Here is an 18,989-nt window from a genome sequence, read left to right on the forward strand (position 1 = left end):
GCTCTCTGGCTCCCTCCGTGACTCTTGCAGCCTGATATCACTCCCTCCCCTGAATGCCCACAGCAAGTGCTTTAATCCTTACAATACTTCATTACGGAGCACCTCCTCTTCGTATATAATGTTTCCACACTGGTGAGACCTTGTCTCCCCAAATGAGCTGATAAGTGCTTTGAAGGAAGCGATGTTTACCATGTGCTGTGTGCCGGCCCGATGCTCGCTGCTTTTCCTGCATTACTTCACCTAATCCTATAATCTCTGTCTCGAGCCTTGGCCTCTCCCCTGAAACCCCGCATATACAAATACTTCGCTGACATTTCCGCTCGCACGTTTCCAGAGCTGTTCAAACAACAGGTTTGAAACCCCAACTTCTTCCCTCTATGTCAGACCTCCTCCCCCTGCGCCCTTCTCTCACATAAGACTTCACCAGCCCCACAGCTGCCAGGCCAGAGACCTGGCATCACTGGGACTCCTCCCCTCCTTCATACACACACCCAGTGAGTCCCCAGGATCAGACCTCTGCGAGGTGCCTGGGATCAGGACTCTCCCCACTCAGCCCTGCCTGGGCCCAATCACACTGGGTCCCCAGCAGGACTCCCCAATTCCACCCTAGCTCTCCTCTGTGCACACAGTAGCCAAAGGGATCTTTCTAAAACACCCACTGGATCGAGTCAGACTCTCGCTTAAAATACGTCCTGGCTCCAGATCCCTCTCCCCAGCCCCAGCTCCAGATCCCTCTCCACAGTCCACAGTCCCGGCTCTAGATCCCTCTCCCCAGCCCCGGCTTCAGACTCCCCTCCACAGTCCCTGCTCCAGACCCCCCTCCACAGTCCCTGCTACAGATCCCCCTCCACAGTCCTGGCTCCAGATCCTGCTCCACAGCCCCAGATCCAAACCCCCATCCCCAGCCCCGGCTCCAGATCCCCCTCCACAGCCCCGGCTCCAGACCACCTTCCCAGAGGATCTTTCTAGAAAGCTCTGACCCACTCACAGACATTTCTGAGCAGGTCTGAGCAGGTCTCTGTAATCACGACTTCATCGAGACTGCTGTGGAGGAGGCCACCAAGGCTCACCCTACACCCGGATCCAATGGTTACCCTCCTCTTTCTGGATCTCTCAGGAGCAACACAGCTTCCATTCCCTCTTTGCAAAAATCTCTTTTTGATCCCCAAGGCACCATAATGACACCACCAAACACTTACAGACACTTGGTGCAGGGATTGGGGGGGAGGGGCAGCACATTCTCAGGGCACCCTCTCACGCCAGCCTCTCCCTAGGAGACCCTACCATTCCCAGAGGCTTCAACACCATGAACATGCCAATGACCCCCAGAATGCATAACTCCAATCCAGCTCCAGATAGGAAGGTCTCCAAAAGATCTCAAAAGGAACAGCCTAACATGGACTCCTAATTCACCTTCCCCACCAAGCCTTCCCCGTCTCAGCAAATGGCAGCATCACCCCTGGGTTGCTCAAGCCAGAGGCTGTGAGTTATCCTTGAGTTCCTCCATCTCCCTCGCTTCCACATCAGGCTATATCATTTCCATCTCCAAAGTATCTCAAATTTACCCACTTATCTCTCTGCACATGGCTACCCCCCGGCCTGAGCCGCCATCATCTCTGATCTAGTGATACAAAAATAACCTCCCCCCCATCTCTTTGAGGCCATTCTTGCCTCCTCCCTTAATTCTCCGCACTGTAGCCAGAGTCATCTTTTTTATACCACAATTTTAGTAATGTCACTAGTTGGCTTCAGAAGCTTCCTTCTAACTATACTTAGAGTAAATCCAAACTCCTTGCTGTGGCCTGCAAGGCCCTGTGTAACCCAGCCCTGCCTGGCCCCGACCTTCTGCACCCCTCTCCCAAGTCCCCTCTGCTCTAGTCACAACGGCCTCATGTCCTTTCCCCAAAAACTCCCTCCTGCAAACTTCTGTGCATGTTCTTCCCCCTCGGAAAAATGCTCCTTCTTCCCCATCTATCTCATTTCTGGCTCCTCATCCTTCGGATCTCAGTTTAAATGTCATCTCTTCAGATAAAATTTCCCTGAAACCCCCCCTTTTCTAAGGAGGCCTCCCCTTCTTCCCCCATTTGCGTCTATTTCTAGATCCTGCTCATTTTGAAAATGTCCATGATCTACTTGTCTCTCCACTGATCATTGTCTGTCTCCTCCATAAGACTAGCAGCTCCAAGGGGGTCTAGATCTCTGTGTTCTCCAGGAAAGAGCTGGTATCTAGCACAGTGACTGACACATAATAAATATTGGTTAAACCAGTTGACATGGTAGTAATACTATATCATAAAAGCCTAATATGCTAAGTGTCCAATCATCTGGTCAGCCATTCAACCAACCAAGCACAATGTGCTAATGATATGCTAAGGCCACTCAACTGCTCCCTATAACATGCACTGACCACCACGGGGCAGATGCTCCAACCAGTAGGTTAGCTTATTGCTGGGGTCCAGCTGTTGAAGACTGAACAAGATGGGTCAGACACACCCTGAGTCCTCCCACATTCCCTCCCCAGCTGGCCAATTTCCTGTGTCCCTCCCCAGTCCCAACTGTGCACTGGTGGGGTCTCTCGGCATGGCCTGCGCCCTCTCATAATCTGGGACCCCCTAGGGGGATGTCAGAGAGTCGGTTTCAGCCCAACAGTGGAATGACCGATCACTATGACATGCACTGGCCACCAGGGGGCAGATGCTCAATGCAGGAGCTGTCCCCTGGTGGTCAGTTCAGCCAACAGCTGGGCTCACAGCTGGCGAGCCCAATAGCAGTAATGGAGCCTTTCCTGCCTCCACGGCAATGCTAAGTATCTCCAAATGACAGCTTTGGCCCACTCCCCCGTGTCAATCTGACATTCCGAGGGCTCCTGGACTGTGAGAGGGTATAGGCCAGGCTGAGGGACCCCTCCCCCCACCATGCACGGGGCCTCTAGTATCATAAAAGAATATTAAAAATCAGAGACCTAATTGGGAAGAAAAGTATTAAAGGAAAGCCACACACAATTGGTGCCACGTAAAGGACACAGACAAGCTTGAGGACGCATCAGTGGGAGGTGCGGCTAAGAGAGGGCTCAGGACAAAACAGGCTTTGAAGGAAGCGTAAGTCTAGGTTCTATAGAGAAAATGGTTGTGTCCCCCATTTTGACACGTTGAAACCCTAATCCTCCATGTGATGGCACTGGGAGGTGGAGCCTTTGACAGGTGAGTGCTGCCCCCATGATGGAACTGGTGGCCTTACAGAGGAAGAGGCTCCAACCCTCTCTCTCTGCACGCACCCACCAGGAAAGGCCAAGTGATGAGGCACCAAGGCCCCACCGTGCCGGCACCCCGACCTGGGGCTTCCAGCCTCCAGAGCTGTGAAAAGGAAATGTTCGTTGTTGAGGACCCCCAGTCTACGGTATTGTGTTATCACAGCCGAGCAAACTGAGACACCAGCAAGCAGAGAGCCCGTGGCCATGAGTGGAAGCAGAAATAATCAAGGAGCCGGTGAGCAGAGCCAGATCAGGGGAGCTGCACGCGTGCCCGCCCCTGTGCAAGCGAACACCACCCAGGACAACCACAGGGGGGTGCAGTCTGCCTCAGGCCTGAGCAAACCTCCCTGAGGTGGATTCTGGTGAGTGGCATCTCTCCACACAGGCCAGTCCTCCTGCACTCACCCAGTGGAGTGGGTTCTCGCACAGAACTCCACAAGGCGGTGCGCCTCGTCTCTGTGGGGTGTGGCTCTGTGGAGCCCAGGTGTCAGGGAGCAGCCTAATGGCCCAGGTTAAGGGCACTCTGCCTGGCCAGGCTGGCATCCGTGTCGTGGCCAGAGCGGGAAGACGCCGTAGCCAGAGCTGATAAACTAAATATCTAGGCGGCAGCTTCTCTGTGTTTATTTTCCCAGGGCCTTCAGTAAAGAAATAGTCAACATTCCAGCCTTATCTCAGCTCGCCACAGGAAGTTCTAAGAGGAGCCCTTGAGTACCCTTGGCCCAGAGTTCGGGAGTGGGGGTGTGGGGGGTGCAGGGCCCCTGGGGAGGGAGGCAGCAGCAGGGACAGCACAGATCCCCGAGGAGATGGCGGTCTCGGGTCTCGGGCAGGGCTGGGGAGCCACAGCCCCTCCCGCACGCAGAGCATCGCTCCACCGCAGCCTGGATGGTTGGGATTTTCTGCGGACGCGGTGGCTTCCTCATCCTGTGGCACTCCTAGACACAACTCTGGTCTGAGGGCACATGGGGATGTGGGCTCCGAACACTGCTCAAGGCGAGGACCCTTGGGCAAGGTCCACTTGTCTGTGGCTCCTAAGAAGGGGCTGCTCTCCCGTGCCACCAGAGTGACCCAGGGACGACCTGGTAGGGAGCAGAGTAGAACCAGGATTTCAAGAGAACCTGAGTGGAATCACTCCCATCCAGGTTACTGTGTGGCTCTGTTCCCACTGCAGAGGCAAGCACCACCGCGTCCTGGCGCTGGACTGTGAGTGCCCCGTGGGCCAGGACCTCGCCTCCTTCATTCACTCTCCAATCCCAACAGAAGACATGGCCCAGAGCGGTGATCAATAAACTGTCGATAAATGAACAAACGCATGGCCCCAAGACCTTCATTCCTCCTGCAACAGGTGACCCACTGGCCCAGGAAAGACTGGCTGGATCCCAGCAGGCAACACCCTCTCTTTCCAAAGGAGGACGGGACCCCCACAGCTCACCTGCCACTATGCAAATAACCGTTTGCTGCTATTCAGAGATAACCTGCTGAACACATCAGCCAACAGGTTCCACAGAGTCCAGAAGCAGCTGAGGGACAGCCCCAAGGAGCCAGGATCAAACACTGCCAACAGACACCAGGCACGCCCCAAGCTCAGCAAGAGGGGGCTTGCTGAAGGGGTTCTCCCCCACTCCCTGCGGATTGCCCTGAGGGAGGGGACCCCAAGCCCTCTGCCTTCTCAGCAGTCCTCTCGGACAAGGACTGTGTCTGCTGCTCGAAGGGGTGCAGGCAGCAGGGCAGCCCAGGCTGGGTCTATTTATACACTCTCAGCACCCCAAGGTTACACTGCAGCCAGGACATGGCGCAGGGCCAGAGCCTGCTATTTATAGCCTCTTGGCAGACTCAGAGGAGCAGGGCATTTCAGAGGCCTCTTCCACACAGACCGGGGAGAAACAGAACCCTCTTTCCCACAGCCCCCAGCCAAACACACACATGCACTCACACACACACATATATACACATGCACACTCACACATGCATATATACACGCACACATATACACACTCATATGCTCACATGCATACACTCGCGCATACACATATACTCACATATTTACACACATATGCACGTGTGCACTCACACACGTATATACACATTCCTACGAATACACACATGTACACATATAAACACATATTTATACACACATACACACATATATGCTCACACATGTATACACATATACACACATGCACACTCATACACGCACACTCACACGTGCATATATACACACAGATATATGCACACGTACACACTCACAGGCATATACGTATGTGTGCACACATTCACGCACATGCACACACACATATATATACACTCTCACACACACAATCTGGACCTCTATGCCCATCCTTGTGGTGAGTGTGTCAGCTGAGGGTAGAAACAAAAAAAGGAGGCCCTAGCCCACTGCGGGGCTGGGCAAGAGAATTCAGCCAAGTCCCATGGGTTCATCCCAGAGACCCTTGGGCTCTCCAGACTCCCTATCAGGACTTGTTAAAGGACAAGCCTCTACTGGACGGAAGCCCACAAACCGAAGGCTCGTGGGTGGAAACCAGACAAGGGTGAGTGAGAGGCCCAGGCTGCCCCTCCAGGACCAGCCGGGACCCTGGCTAGAGCAGGAAGCTTCCACTCTCACCCGTCTATGCTGGTCCAAGGGGGGGTTAGAGGTGCTTCCAGCAACGCCAGGGCCTGAGCAAGGAGACCTCCCTGTGCAACCAAAGACCCCTTCAAACCCGAATGCTCCGCGGTGAGGGAACCTCCTATGTCAGCAAGGGCGTCTATACCACTGACATCACACACTTGCTCTCGGACAGTGCAGCTGCGGTGGGCTCCAGCCACTGACCCCAGGAACCCCAGGCCGGAATTCCCTCAGAAAGAAGCCAGGCCACTTCCCGAGCAGAGGGGTGGGGGGCCAAGTAGGACTGGGCGCTGCAGCCCTGGAGCATGGGGCCTCATTCCCAGAGTCAGCCCAGAGTCCTGCCGCCCCGACCGACCAGCTGTGTCCTTAAAGCATCCAGGACATGAAGGCTTGGGGGTCCCCAGTTCACAGCAAAGGTCTCCCTGTGGTGCCCACCCTGGGGGGAGACACCAGGTGGAAGCCAAAGCCAGAGGGAAGAAGGCGCCCTCCTTCCCGGGCATTTTTCCGGTGCCCCTCTCCAGCCACCATCACCCCCGACTCCTCCATGGACACCCAGGGTCCACGGGGCAGCAAGCCCGGCTGGCCTGCTAGCACATGGAAGGAAGCCAGCTCCCCTCCTTCAAACCACCCTCCCACACCAACCCGCCCACTACTGAGTCCCACCTGAACACCTTTTCCTTCTACACGGTGAAGTGTATCCCCTAATTCTCCGGTTTCTGGCTCCCCCACCTCCAGAAGAACAAACAAAGAACGCCCCTGGCTCTTCCAACCGACACAGATGTTCCACAGGCCACCAAAGCCGGCCTGCTCCCAGCCCACTCACCCCCTCAGGGCCACCGACACCTCAGAGACACACATACTGTCCCTCCCTGAAGCACCGGGAATAAAGGGGGTGCTGGTGTTCCTGTTGTCCCTCCGCTCAGGACTCCACGGTGACATCGGGGTGAGCCTGGCCGCAGCCCCCTGGTGCCCGGGAGCACCTGGCCCACCCGGTGGGTCCCTGGGCCCAGAGGCACCACCTGGACCGCTGGGCTGGGCCTCAGTTCCTCACCCATCCTGTCGTTCCCGTACGCTGTGTGTGAGGAGGCCCGACAGCACCGCGTCAGCATCGGAACAAGGAGGGGACGCGTCTCCGAGCAGGAATTAGTGCTCCTTCCACCAAGTGAGGGATCGAGCAATCCGTGCATTCTCTGCTCTTTCCTGGCCACCAGGAAGCCAGCGCTCCCCCGGCACTGCTCCCCGCCTCTCCAGGCTCTGGGCTTCTCCCTCTAAGCGCTCTCTCGTTTATGCACAGTTTGATTTTAAATCGCCCCAATTTGTTGTGTGTACTTTTTGTGTGTGACAAGGTGAATATGTTTTAAAAAGCAGGGCTTTCCCAAGGCCTGCAGCCAGCAATGGGGAGCAGCTCTCCGCTCAACTCCAGCAGCAGCTGCTCCAGAACAAGGAGACCATCCCTGCCGTGTGCACACAGCCCAGCGCTCCCCTCAGACAAAGAAAGGTTCCCTGTCCTCTGCAGGCCCTGCCCCCACCACGCCTCCCATACCCCCCTACCCCCCCTGCCTGCCTAGCCCTTCTCACAAGGCGGTCTGCACCCACTGCCTGGCTTCTGCCTCCCTGCCAGGCCTCCCACTGTAATGGGCTTCCACCCTCCACACACACACATGCACACGCTCATATACACACGCACACACTCACACACATTCACACACATACAGACTCTCACACCCTCTCACTCACACATGCATATACACTCACACGCCTGCAAACTTTCATACACGCACACCCTCACATACTCTCACACTCATACACATATACGCTCTCCCGCCCTCTCCCTCCCACATACACTCCGTGAGGCACCACGCCATGCCCTCCCTCCCTCAGGAGCCCTTCCTCTTCTGGATCCTGGCCCACCGTCCTCTGGCTGTCCTGGACCCCCGAGCCTCCATCACAGGTTCCTCTTCCTGCGTCCCTCCGTTATGACTTGGTGCTTCTCTTACCATCTAAGCACTGAGGATGCGTACGCCGCAGGCACCTCCTGCCTACACTCCCTCGTGGACTCTACCAGCCTTCCCACCCCATCTCACTCACTGCCGGGGCTTTCATCACCAGTGAGGCACCCAGCACGTCCCAACCCCCCTCTCCCCTCCGGCCCCCGCACTGAGCGCCAAGCCCATGGGTCCAGGCACCTCCAACACTGCACAACCAACACCACATGTGCCGAATGGCCCCATTGCCCGTTAGTTATTCACCCAGGAAACACTGCGGGCACCAGCCGTATACCCATCCCAGTGACGTCTGTGGCCTGCTCACCACACGCCAGGCTCCAAGGGGTCACCAAACAGAAATGGCTTTGCCTGCAGGGAACTTGGGCCAGTCACCCAGTCCCATCAAGTCTACTCGCCAATCAGCTCTGACAAGATACGCCCCCTCCATCGCCACAGCCGCTACCTTAGCCCAGGCCGGCGCAAGCAGCTCGACCAGATCCCGGCCCTGACATCCCTGTGCTGTGTGACCTCGGGCAGGTCGCTTTCTCTCTCTGGGCCCTCGTTGGGCGCACAGAGACGGTAACAGAGCCACCTCAGGTACACCCTTGTTGCAGGGATTAAGAGAGATCAGGACGGACGGTGTCTGGTAGATGGCAGGCGCTCGCTTTCTGCACCGTTGTGAGCCCTGCTTCTCCAGCAGCCTTGCTCGGCCTGCCCGCCTCTGGCCTCCTCACACTCCATACGTGCCCACCACCTGCCCAGGTCCCTCCTGCCCTCAGCCTTTGTATATGCTTTTCTAGCCGACTTACTCCCTGGCCTTCTCCCTCCCATTTTCCAAGGTTCAGCTCAAGCCCTGCCCCTCTCTGGACCCCCAGGCTGAGGGGGATGCCCCTCCCTCCCCTGTGCTCCCTCCTCGGGGCGCCCTTAGCCCTTGTCCCAGCGACTGGGACCACCGCTCTCCTGTCTGGCTGCCTTTCTGGACCGGATGCTCCGATAAGAGAGCATCGTGCTCACCTGTGCACGCCCAGGCCTTAGAGCCTGCACGGGATGCGAGAGGGGCCCGATACAGGCTTAGCAACAAAGAAGAAAAGCAAGAGAAGCATAAAGAGGCAACCTCCAACCCACCGTAGCAGCAGCAACAGCCTCCTCATAATTAGGCTGCGCTTTTTAAACATGCGAGTGGCCAGGCTCTGTGCTCAGCTTTGGACACCCATTATGTAATCACAGTAGCCCTGGGACACGGGTACTTTTATTCCCGTTTTACAGGTAACGGGATGGAGACGCGGGACGTGTAAAAACCTCGCTCCGGCGGCAGACAGGAAGTTGAAAAGCCTGGATTCAGACCCGGAACTCTGGGACCCCACATGGGCTCGGCTCTTGACGGGGAAGAACCTGGCTATGTGCCCCCGAGAGCCCCTCCCTGACGGCCACACGACCTCGTGGGGATGTTGGGGCGTTTCTGGGGCCAGAGGTCTATGATTTAAACCAGTGTTTCCCAAACTTTTGACATATGTGTATCCCTTCTATAATTTTCGTATCGCTGAGTACCCCTCGTACTCATGAGAACGTAGAATTAGGCGCAGCTAAGCACGGTGCAGTGCATATCCCCACCAAACTCCGGTGCAACGCGTACCCCCACCAAACTCTTCCCGTAGCCCTGGGGGTACGCGTACCACACTTTGGGAAACACTGGAACTAACAGCTCCTTGGTTTCCTCATGGGGCTTAACATGAGGCTGGGCACAGAGGAGGCAAACAAAAGACCTGTGCTGAGGGAAGGAGGGAGGGAGAGATGGAAGGGAGGGGAGCGGGGGGGAGGGGAAGGGATGATATTGGGGGGGGGGGGCGGGAGTGGAAGGAAAAGGGAGGGAGAGAGGGAGGGTGGCAGATCCTGCACACTGGGCCCAAGATCATAACCCAGCAGACCCAGGGAATGCCGGGAAGGGGGGCTCCGGCCCCTGACGCCCTGCAGGGCGGCCGGCATTCTTACCGGCACAGGTGGTCGGTCCGGCACACGCTGCGCAGGTCCAGGCAGTTGGGCTTCTCCTTGTCCTCGTAGGAGCAGCTGGGCAGGATGGTCTGCCGGCGGCGCTCGGCACACGCCTGGTCCTGGCAGGAGCAGAAGAGCATGCGGTAGGTGTACTCGCTGGGCACGCGGTCGAAGAATTGGCGCAGGGCCTTGTGGCACTTGCGGCGGTTGCAGCGCTCGGTGGGCGAGATCTCGCGGTTGCAGATGGAGATGTAGGAGGAGCGCAGCTTCTTGCAGTTCTCATTCAGGTTGCAGGCCTTGGCGGCATCCAGGCAGTGGTTGCTCTTGACGCTGACGGCCGGGTCCGCCCCGGTCCCTGGACAGGAGAGGAGAGAGGTCAGAGGCCTGCACAGGCCTGGGGCATCCCCCTCTCCCCACCCTCCGCCTGCTCTCTGAGGATGCCTCTCAGCATCCTTTACACTCTGCCTCAGCTTCCTCGTCTTGAAATGGCCTCCCTTCGGTTGTGGTGAGGGTTAAACAAGGATGGGCAGTCCATGCAGTGCTCAGGCAGCGCCAGGCACAGAGTACACACGTATGGTGAGTACACACGTATGGTGAGTACACACGTATGGTGTGTACGGTGAGTACACACATACGGTGAGCACACACATGTGGTGAGCACACACGTACTATGATGAGGCCTGTTACTTCATATCATATTTAAGACTCCTCACAAGCAGAAAAGGCGAGCACCCGGTGTTCATGCGCCGCTCTGTTCCCACGTGTGGGAAATGGGGGAGTGGCTGGCTCAGGACCACACGGCTGGGCGGTAGCTAAGCCCAGACAGGCCGGGCCCTGAGGCCAGTGGCAGCACATGTGAGCAGGCTTCTGGCAGGGACCCTGCTGGCATTTAGGGAGCACATTCTCACAGCAGCCAAGGCCCAAACAGCCCCACGGCCACCCCTCACCCACCACCATGCCCTCTGGAGCTGGCCTCATAATTCCAGTGCCCCACAGTGGGGAGGGGCTGGGCAGGGCAGGGCAGATGGAGGTGGGGGTGCCACCCCAGATGGTTAGTGCTGAGACCCACTAACAAGAAAGCTCTGAGGGGAGCCTGCGGTGCGAGGTGCAGGCTGAATGTGAGCCCCCGACTCTGCGGGGCTGAGCACATGAGCATCAGTGTCATGATGCTTTGAGTTTCGTGCCGCTGCCCGTGGGCACAAAGCAGGATTCCCAGGAGTTTCCAGGTCCCACCCCACAAGTCTCAGCTGTTCCACGGGGAACACAGCACAGGAACCATGTGGCCCTCCGCTGCCAGCTGCTCCCAACTGCAGAGTGCCTGTCTGTCCGGACGACAGACGGTGCGGGAGGCAGGGATCTGGCCCGCACATGCCCCTCAGATGCTCTGGTGAGCGCAGATGGGCGACCATCTAACCCTACTTCTCCATTCACAGGTAAGGAAACGGAGGCCCTGCGTGGAGAGAGGGCTTGCCAAGGTCACCCAGCATGCCGGCAGCAAACCAGAGGAGCCCAGATCCCACCATGGAATGCAGAGAGAAGCAGCGGCTTAAGTTTTAGGTTGGGATACATCTTTTCATTCATTCTTCACCCAACAAACGCTTCCTCATAATTACTGAGCACCACCCCTCGTTCGAGGCCCTGCAAGGCGGTGGGAAGGATGTGAGTGAGGCACTGGACAGCACGGCCCCCCACCCATGGCCCGCCCAGGATCCTGAGAACTGCCAGCAGGGGTCCTAGGGTTCCCATCCCTCTCTCAGTAGAGATAGCACGTCCCACCTCTGCGCGCCCGCTCCTTCCCGGTGCTGTGCTGGGTCAGAAGTGTAAGAGGGGCAACCATTCTGGAGAGCTCACCAGTCCAGCCGGAAACGAAGAGGCGGGCGCAGGGGTGAAGGCCTAGGAGTCAGAGCTGCGCCTCTGTCCGCTCCTGGCCCTGCTGCTCATCAGCTGTGGCCTGCACCCCCCTTTGCTCAGTGTCCCTGTCTATAGACATGCCTGCCGCACAGTGTTCTGTAGGCGTGAATGAGGTCTCTTGTCTATCTCCTGCACGGTAATTTTGCACCGTCTGCTAGAACATCCCATCAGCTATGGCATCCATCTTTAAGGAAACACGGCTAAGCTGCCATCCTATATTTTCTGCTCCCCTTTAAAGAAAACCCTCAAACAAGTCGTCTACACCAGCGATCTCCTTCTCCCTTCCCATTCTGTCATAAACCTGCTGCAGGCTGGTGTTTGCCTCACTCCCACCCGTGTCCATGGTCAGGGACCCTCCGGCCTAAGCAACCAAAGGACCTAACAACTGGTCAACAGGTCCCTCTGATGGGCAGTGACCACCAGGAGGCAGATGCTCAATGCAGGAGCAACCTCTTGGTGGTCAGTGCACTCCCACAGCCAACCTCCCATGGCCAGCCAACCTCCCGTGGTCTCTCCCGCTGGCCAGCCAGGTGGGTGCTCAGTGCACTTCCACAGCTAACCTTCCACAGCCAGCCAACCTCCCGAGGTTCCTTCCCCCACCTGGCCAGCCCTGATCGGGACTGGGCAAGATGGCCCAATGAGCACTGATTGCCTGAGAGGCTAGTATAAGCTTATTCTTATACTAGAGGCCCAATGCATGAATTCATGAATGGGTGGGGTCCCATAGCCTCTAGTATAAGAATAAGCTCTGTATTTTGTGTGCTCACAACTGTAAACCTACTTTTGCCCCACCCTTTATTTCTATTAGCCAGCAGTGCTCTATGATCTTATCTCCTACTCTTTCCCCTGCTCAGTTCCTCCACCCATTCCAGCCCACTGGTCTCCTTGGTTTTCCTTGACCTCAGGGCCTTTGCACGCGCTTCTTCCTCTACCTGGAAAGCTCTCCCCCACCCCATGACCATTTCTCACTTCCAGAAGGTCTCAGCTCAAATGTCACTTTATCTGTGAGTGGTTCCTGATGGTAATAACAAGTCACTCCCTTTATCAACGCCGATCTGTTCCCCCCCCACAGCTCTCTTCACCACCCGCCTTAATGTGGGCGGACTTACTCATTTGTTTGTTTGTATCAAATATAAGCTCCATGAAGGCAGGGGCTTTGTCAGTTGTGCTCTCTGTGCCGTATCCTTGTCTCCCAGTGCATGATGGGTGCTAAATAAGCATTTGGTGAGTGAAAAACTCAATGTACTTAGAAGAGTATCTAGTTCATAATGAGTGTTCGAAGAGTGTTGGTTAACGCTGTTAAGGAAGACCAGTGGGCAGAGGGCGGGGAACAGTGGCCCATACATGACCACGTGTGATCAAGTATCCATGTGGAGCCCGGCCCAGAAGAGAAAGTCAGGGTCAATCATTGAAGATGAGCCGTCGCCCCCACCCCCTGCCTCACCACCAGCAGCCCTACAAAAGCAGACAGAGCAAACTCCCTCTCTTCTTGCAAAAACAAAAGGAGAATGAAGGCAGGAAGGGAATCGAGGTATGTTTTCCTACTCATTCGATGAACAAGTCCTTATTGAGGGCCTACTATGTGCTGGCATTTCTCCAGAGACACTGATGGAGACAGAGGAACAGGCCGTACATGAGGACGTCAGAGAGAAAAGCGTCCTGCCCAGACCGGGGTCAGAGAAGCAGCGGCATCCCTGCTGAAACCTTCAGGATAAGTAAGAGGAAGAAAAGAGAGAGGAAAGGGACCCAGGCAGAGAGAGCTGACAGCACTCAGTGCCTGGAGGCGGAGACTGAAGGAGGGACCCAGCGGAGAGGACTCTGGAGGCTGAGCAATGGCTTTCCAGTCACAGTGGGGCAAGGGGCTCCGCCAGCAGTTCCCTGAGCTGCTGCCAAACCATTTTGCTTCCCTCCCCCTTCCCTGCCAGGCAAGGACCAAGGGCACCTGTCTACACAAAGGCCATTCTGGAGGCCTGGCCTCTCAGGAAGGGTCCCCCTGACCTGCCAGGTGGTTCTTTCCTGTTCAGGGCACCTGTCGGACGCCGGCAGAGGGAAGAGGGAAGCAGCCTGGGCCAAGGCGGAGGAGGGCGAGGGCAGGAGGAGGCCCCAGAGAGGGGCAGGGCGACAACCACAAACAGCACAACCGCTAATTTAGGGCCTCTGCCACTTGCAGGTCCCCCAGGTGCTCCGTTCCGCTCCTCTCAGCGTGCTGCTGAGCTAATGCCGGGGTAATTATAGCCTCGTGGCTTCCATTTGGAGCTTGAATAGTGTCAGCTTTTGCTACGGGCTGGCAGATGTAACCCCCTGGGCCAAAACTTGGTAAATTTCCTAGAAAAAAAAAATAGAATACAAGAAACAAAAAAATGTGGCAATAGTAACCGTAATTGCCTAGTTACCAGGAAGATGTGGCTTCTGATCCTCCCAGAGTAGGTCCAGGGGGTGAGTGGGCCTGAGGACGGGCCCACCGCTCACGTGGAGAGTCCGGGGGCTGGCCTTGGCTCCGCCGTCCTTGTGAGGAGGCACGTGCCAGGGCAACCGACAGCCTCCCAGCCCACCACTGCCTCCATCCGCATGGAGGTGCCCCTCGGGTTCAGAAGGCTTGTTTTCCTCTCTGAGAGGTGCCACGGGGGAGCAAGCCAAAGGGGCTGGACTCCAGACACCAGCCTCGCCCAGCCCCTAAACTAGAATGTCCAAAAAGCAGGATGGAGGCCCTGCCAGCCCCCCACCACACACACACACACACACACACACACACACACACACACTCCTCCATACCCCACCCTGTCCCTGCACAGAGAGGTGAGACCACACAGGGAGTTGCCGGGACTCGGAGCTAAACTCTTCCCAGGCCTAGACAGACCCACCCTCGGGGCTCCTTCCCACTGCTCCCCACACGGGTTTTCCAGGGTTTTCCAGGCCAGCTGACAGCGGCCAGATGGGCAGGCTCAGCCCGGGAGTGAATGGTGACAGCTGCCCCAGGAGAGTGAGGCGGGGCTTAACCACACCTGGCACTTTCCAAAACTCACCAGCTCCAGCCCCCTGGGGACTCATTCTGGCTTCTTCATCCCCTCCATTTCTCTCCCTGGGTGAGTGTAGGGTGGGGGGCAGGGAGGGGAGGAGACAGACAACCACCAACAGAGGGGCTGCCTCCCCCCAGCCAGCCTCACCCACCCCCCTGCTTCCATCCTGAGTGCTGCCCTAGAACTTCAAACTGAATATCCAAGGTTTTCCTTGGATACACAGCGAGCTCTGGTCCTCCCGGCATCGCCTATTCATTTTTCAAATGTTTTTAAATGTTTCTACACCCACCTAGATTTGTCCTAAGTGATAAGATCTACATTAGTTCTGAATTTTCTAATATGTGTCCCAATGTACTCAAACACACATATGGCCGAAACTGGTTTGGCTCAGTGGATAGAGCATCGGCCTGCGGACTCAAGGGTCCCAGGTTCGATTCCGATTAAGGGCATATATCTTGGTTGCAGGCACATCCCCAGTAAAGGGGTGGGCAGGAGGCAGCTGATCGATGTTTCTCTCTCATCGATGTTTCTAGCTCTCTATCCCTCTCCCTTCCTCTCTGTAAAATATCAATAAAATATATATATTTTTTAAAACACACATATGTATTCTCATGAGAATGGCCAGCCATGCACATGCACTCGAAGGGAACTGACTGATATACAGTAAAGGCTCTTAAATGGTGGTGCATTGTGATGTGCTAGACCTGCCTCTTACACACGGATGCACAGAACCCCCCTCCCCCCAAACCACCCCCCCAACTAGCTCACTGTGTCGGGAGCTCCATGGCTGGAGCCCAGGACCCTGGATTTCCCAGGCTCCCCCCAGTTCTGGGGTGCCCCTCCAATGCTGGAGAAGTAATGACTTAGAGGAGAGGCCGAGCTCCCCAAACATGCACACCCCGCCCCGCACACAGCTTACCAAGTCACCCTCTGAAGAAGGCGGTCTGTGTGGTCACCAGAGCCTGCCCCTGGGGGTGACCTAGAGGGGGATCAAGGTAGACTTTCCAGCCACAACAGGAGCAGGAACGGTATCAGAGACACTCCCGAGCCAGTGGGGCGGGTGTGTCAACTCCCCTTCCCGACACCTGCCAGCCTGGTCCCTTGCCCCTCACCCCGTGTCCAGCTGCAACCCTGGGTCCAGGGCCATGCTCGGCAGCTCTTCCACGGAAGTGGGAGCCAGAGACCTGGGCCCACCTCCCGTCTCTGCCTCTCGCAGCTTGTGAAACCCTGACAGGCCTGATTCTCCCTGGGTCTCAGGTCCCCTCCTCAAACTACCTGGTCTCCTACAATTTGTGACTCCCCTGCCTACCTGCCTACCCACCTTCCCTACACACACACACACACACACACACACACACACGGAAGTGACTTGGTTTTCTCAGGACCTTGCTAGCAGAGAATTGCCAAAACAGCCAATATCCACACAGCAGCATACACATACAGGCAGAGCTCATACCATACCTGCCTCCGTACACGGCACCCAAATTGCTGTCAGTTAGCAGCCAGTCAAACAGCTGTCAGTCAGCAGATTTCACGTACTAACTACATGCCCTAGAAATCCAGCTGCAAGCTACAACGACGGAACCAGGAACTTTCATTCCCATGAGAAGAAACTGGTAGCAAAACAACAAATTAATAAGGCAATCTAAAGTGTGATACATACGGTGAAGAAAATACAGTAAGGGAATTCAGAAAACAGTGACTGGCAGGATGAGGGAGGGCCTGTCCTAGGAAGGAAAATCCCAAACAACAGGAAGAGCATGTGCAAAGGTTCTGAGACAGCCAGGACTCGGCATGTTCACAGGCAGAAGGGAAAGGCGGCTGGAGCTTCCTGAATGAAGCGAAGGGAAGAGGAGGGTCAGGGTAGATCACGTGGGAACTGCAGGGTGGGGTAGGAACGTCAGATGTTACTCTGAGATGCAGAGTTCCTGGAGGGTTTCAAGGAGGGGTGTCTGCTTGCAAACACATGGAAGACTGAGGATACACGAGGGGTCCGGAATAAAGAGGAAGCCAGCTAAGGACTGCTGCAATAGCTGGAGGAAGATGGTGGTACTTGGAGGAGAGGTGGCTGCAGAGAGGGCAAAAATAGCCCATTCTGCATGCACAGGACGAGGCAAACGTATGTTTACAGTTGTGAGTATGCAAGACACAGAGTTTATTCTTGTCTTGTCCTTATTTATTAACTAGAGGCCTGGTACACGAAATTTGTGCAGGCGAGGGGGTGGGAGGGCGTCCCTCAGCCTGGCCTGAGCCTTCTCGCAGTCTGGGAGTCCTCAGGGGATGTCTGACTGACAGCTTAGGCCAGACATCCTTAGTGCTGCCGTGGATCCGGGAGAGGCTCCCACCACAGCCACTGCACTCGCAAGCGGTAAGCCCTGCTCAGGGCTTCTGGCTGAGCAGTGATTCCCCTGTGGGAGTGCACTGACTACCAGGGGGCAGCTCCTGCGTTGAACTTCCCCTGGTGGTCAGTGCACATCATAGCGACCAGTCATTCCGCCATTTGGTCTATTTGCATATTAACCTTTTACTATGTGGGATTACTGTATTATTTTCCATACGAACAGCTTCAAACCTACTTTTTCCCTACCCTGTATTTAGAGATAAAGCCAAATGGGTAGGTTAGCTGCTGAATGAGAAAAGAGAGAGAACTCAAGGGTGTGGCCTGGGCACCAGGATGATGGAATCGTCTTGTGAAACAGGAAGGTTTGGGGAGAAGGAGGGCAGACTAAATGGATATTCCTGTGTCGACTTAAGTTTGAGACACCCGTTCGTTGTCCCAGTGAAGATGCTGAAAAGGCAGAGGGACAGAGTCTGGCGTTCAGTAGGTGTCTGAGCTACAGACATCAGCCGAGCCTCACTGACTAGAAGCCATTTAAAGCTACAGAACTAAATGAGGGGAGGGAGAGGCAGGACAGAGCTCCAGGGGCCACCACTTGGTGGGAAGGAGAAGGCGTGGAGCATGAGCTGCTGGAAATCGGGAGACCCCAGGGTCATGAAAGCCAAGACAAGAGCTTCAAAAAGGGGGGAGGACCGTCAATTCTGTCTAGATCATGAGGGTCATAAGGGTGAGCATTCAACAACGAGGTACAGAGTGAGCAGACACTAATAGGGCGCAAGGAAGGCAGAAGGCGGGAGGAAGAGCGAGGGCCCAGCGCCCACCCATGCCCAGCCCTCCCTCAGGATGCATATACCTCCTCAGCACCCACTGAGTGAAGCCCGCTGGAGAAGCAAAGAGAACTGCCTCCGCTCCCATTCTAGTGCTGGTGACAGTACAATCAAGTGACGCTGGACACGCTCCCCTGGTCCGAGGCCCCTCCCTGCCTCACAGGCACCCCTCTGCCTGCTCCAGGCCGGGCCTGTGGTCAGGAGCAGGGACTCTGGCCCAGCAGTGGCCTGGCAGGCGAGCCACCACCAGCAAAGCGCACATGCACAGGTGTGCAACCTCTGAGCTTGCGTTCCTCGTCTGCATCACAGGGATACAACACCTGCCCGGCCGACCCTCAGGACCACGCTGACGACGACACTGAGAAACGTAGGTGAAAATGCCCACGCGGTGTCCAGCCTCACGCGGGCCTCAGATGCTCTTTGAGAGAGAGTGTCCCGGCAGGGAGACCCTCTGCTCCATCTCTTGGTTTTCTCGTGGCCCTGCTAGCAGAGGCAGCCCCGTGTGCCTGTTGCTCCAGCGCCCCCATACCACACCTCGAAAGGTAGAAGTCCCAGTCCTCCCACAGGTGAGCAAGGTGAGCAAGAGGCGGCCTTCCGAGCTCCCTCTGCTCATCCAGGAAGCCTAAGGGAGCGGGGACGGGGGTCTTTCTCACGTTGGATGGCCAGGAGCCGGGGCACAAAGCACTGCTGCAGCTTCCCCAGGAGGCAGCCAGCCAGCCCCAGCACGCCTGGCCTGCCCGGCCTCTGTCCTCACTCCAGGCCCAGGGATCCCCTGGACCAGGGTGTAGTCCAGGCTCCCTGATATCCTGTACTTCTCCCCGAACGTTCCCCTCCCCTCCAGCCCCATACAGCCCCAGCCACCCCCACCCTCCAGGGCATCTTGGAAGCAGGCCAAGCCAGCAAAGGTCAATCTGATGAATGGCAAATTCATTGAAAATCAATTCGGGGGGGGGGGGGGGGGGAATCAATTACCTTTTAATACCATTTTACATTTTGTCAAGTGTTAACCACTTGTCAGCATTCTTTCTCTAACTCTTCAAAAAGCATAT

The 18,989-nt window shown here is 56.4% G+C and overlaps 1 protein-coding gene across 1 annotated transcript in view; it reads right to left on the reverse strand.

The window, feature by feature from the left end:
• Positions 1–18,989, reverse strand: part of GFRA2 (GDNF family receptor alpha 2) — a 78,566-nt gene that overhangs the window by 36,416 nt on the left and 23,161 nt on the right. Inside the window, exon 4 of the mRNA XM_084883801.1 lies at positions 9,848–10,202. Coding sequence (XP_084739927.1) covers positions 9,848–10,202 — 355 coding nt within the window. The remainder of the gene's footprint in view (positions 1–9,847; positions 10,203–18,989) is intronic.

The sequence above is a fragment of the Pipistrellus hanaki genome, assembly GCF_964339955.1.
Source record: "Pipistrellus hanaki genome assembly, chromosome: 5".
In the NCBI taxonomy this organism is placed as follows: Eukaryota; Metazoa; Chordata; class Mammalia; order Chiroptera; family Vespertilionidae; genus Pipistrellus; species Pipistrellus hanaki.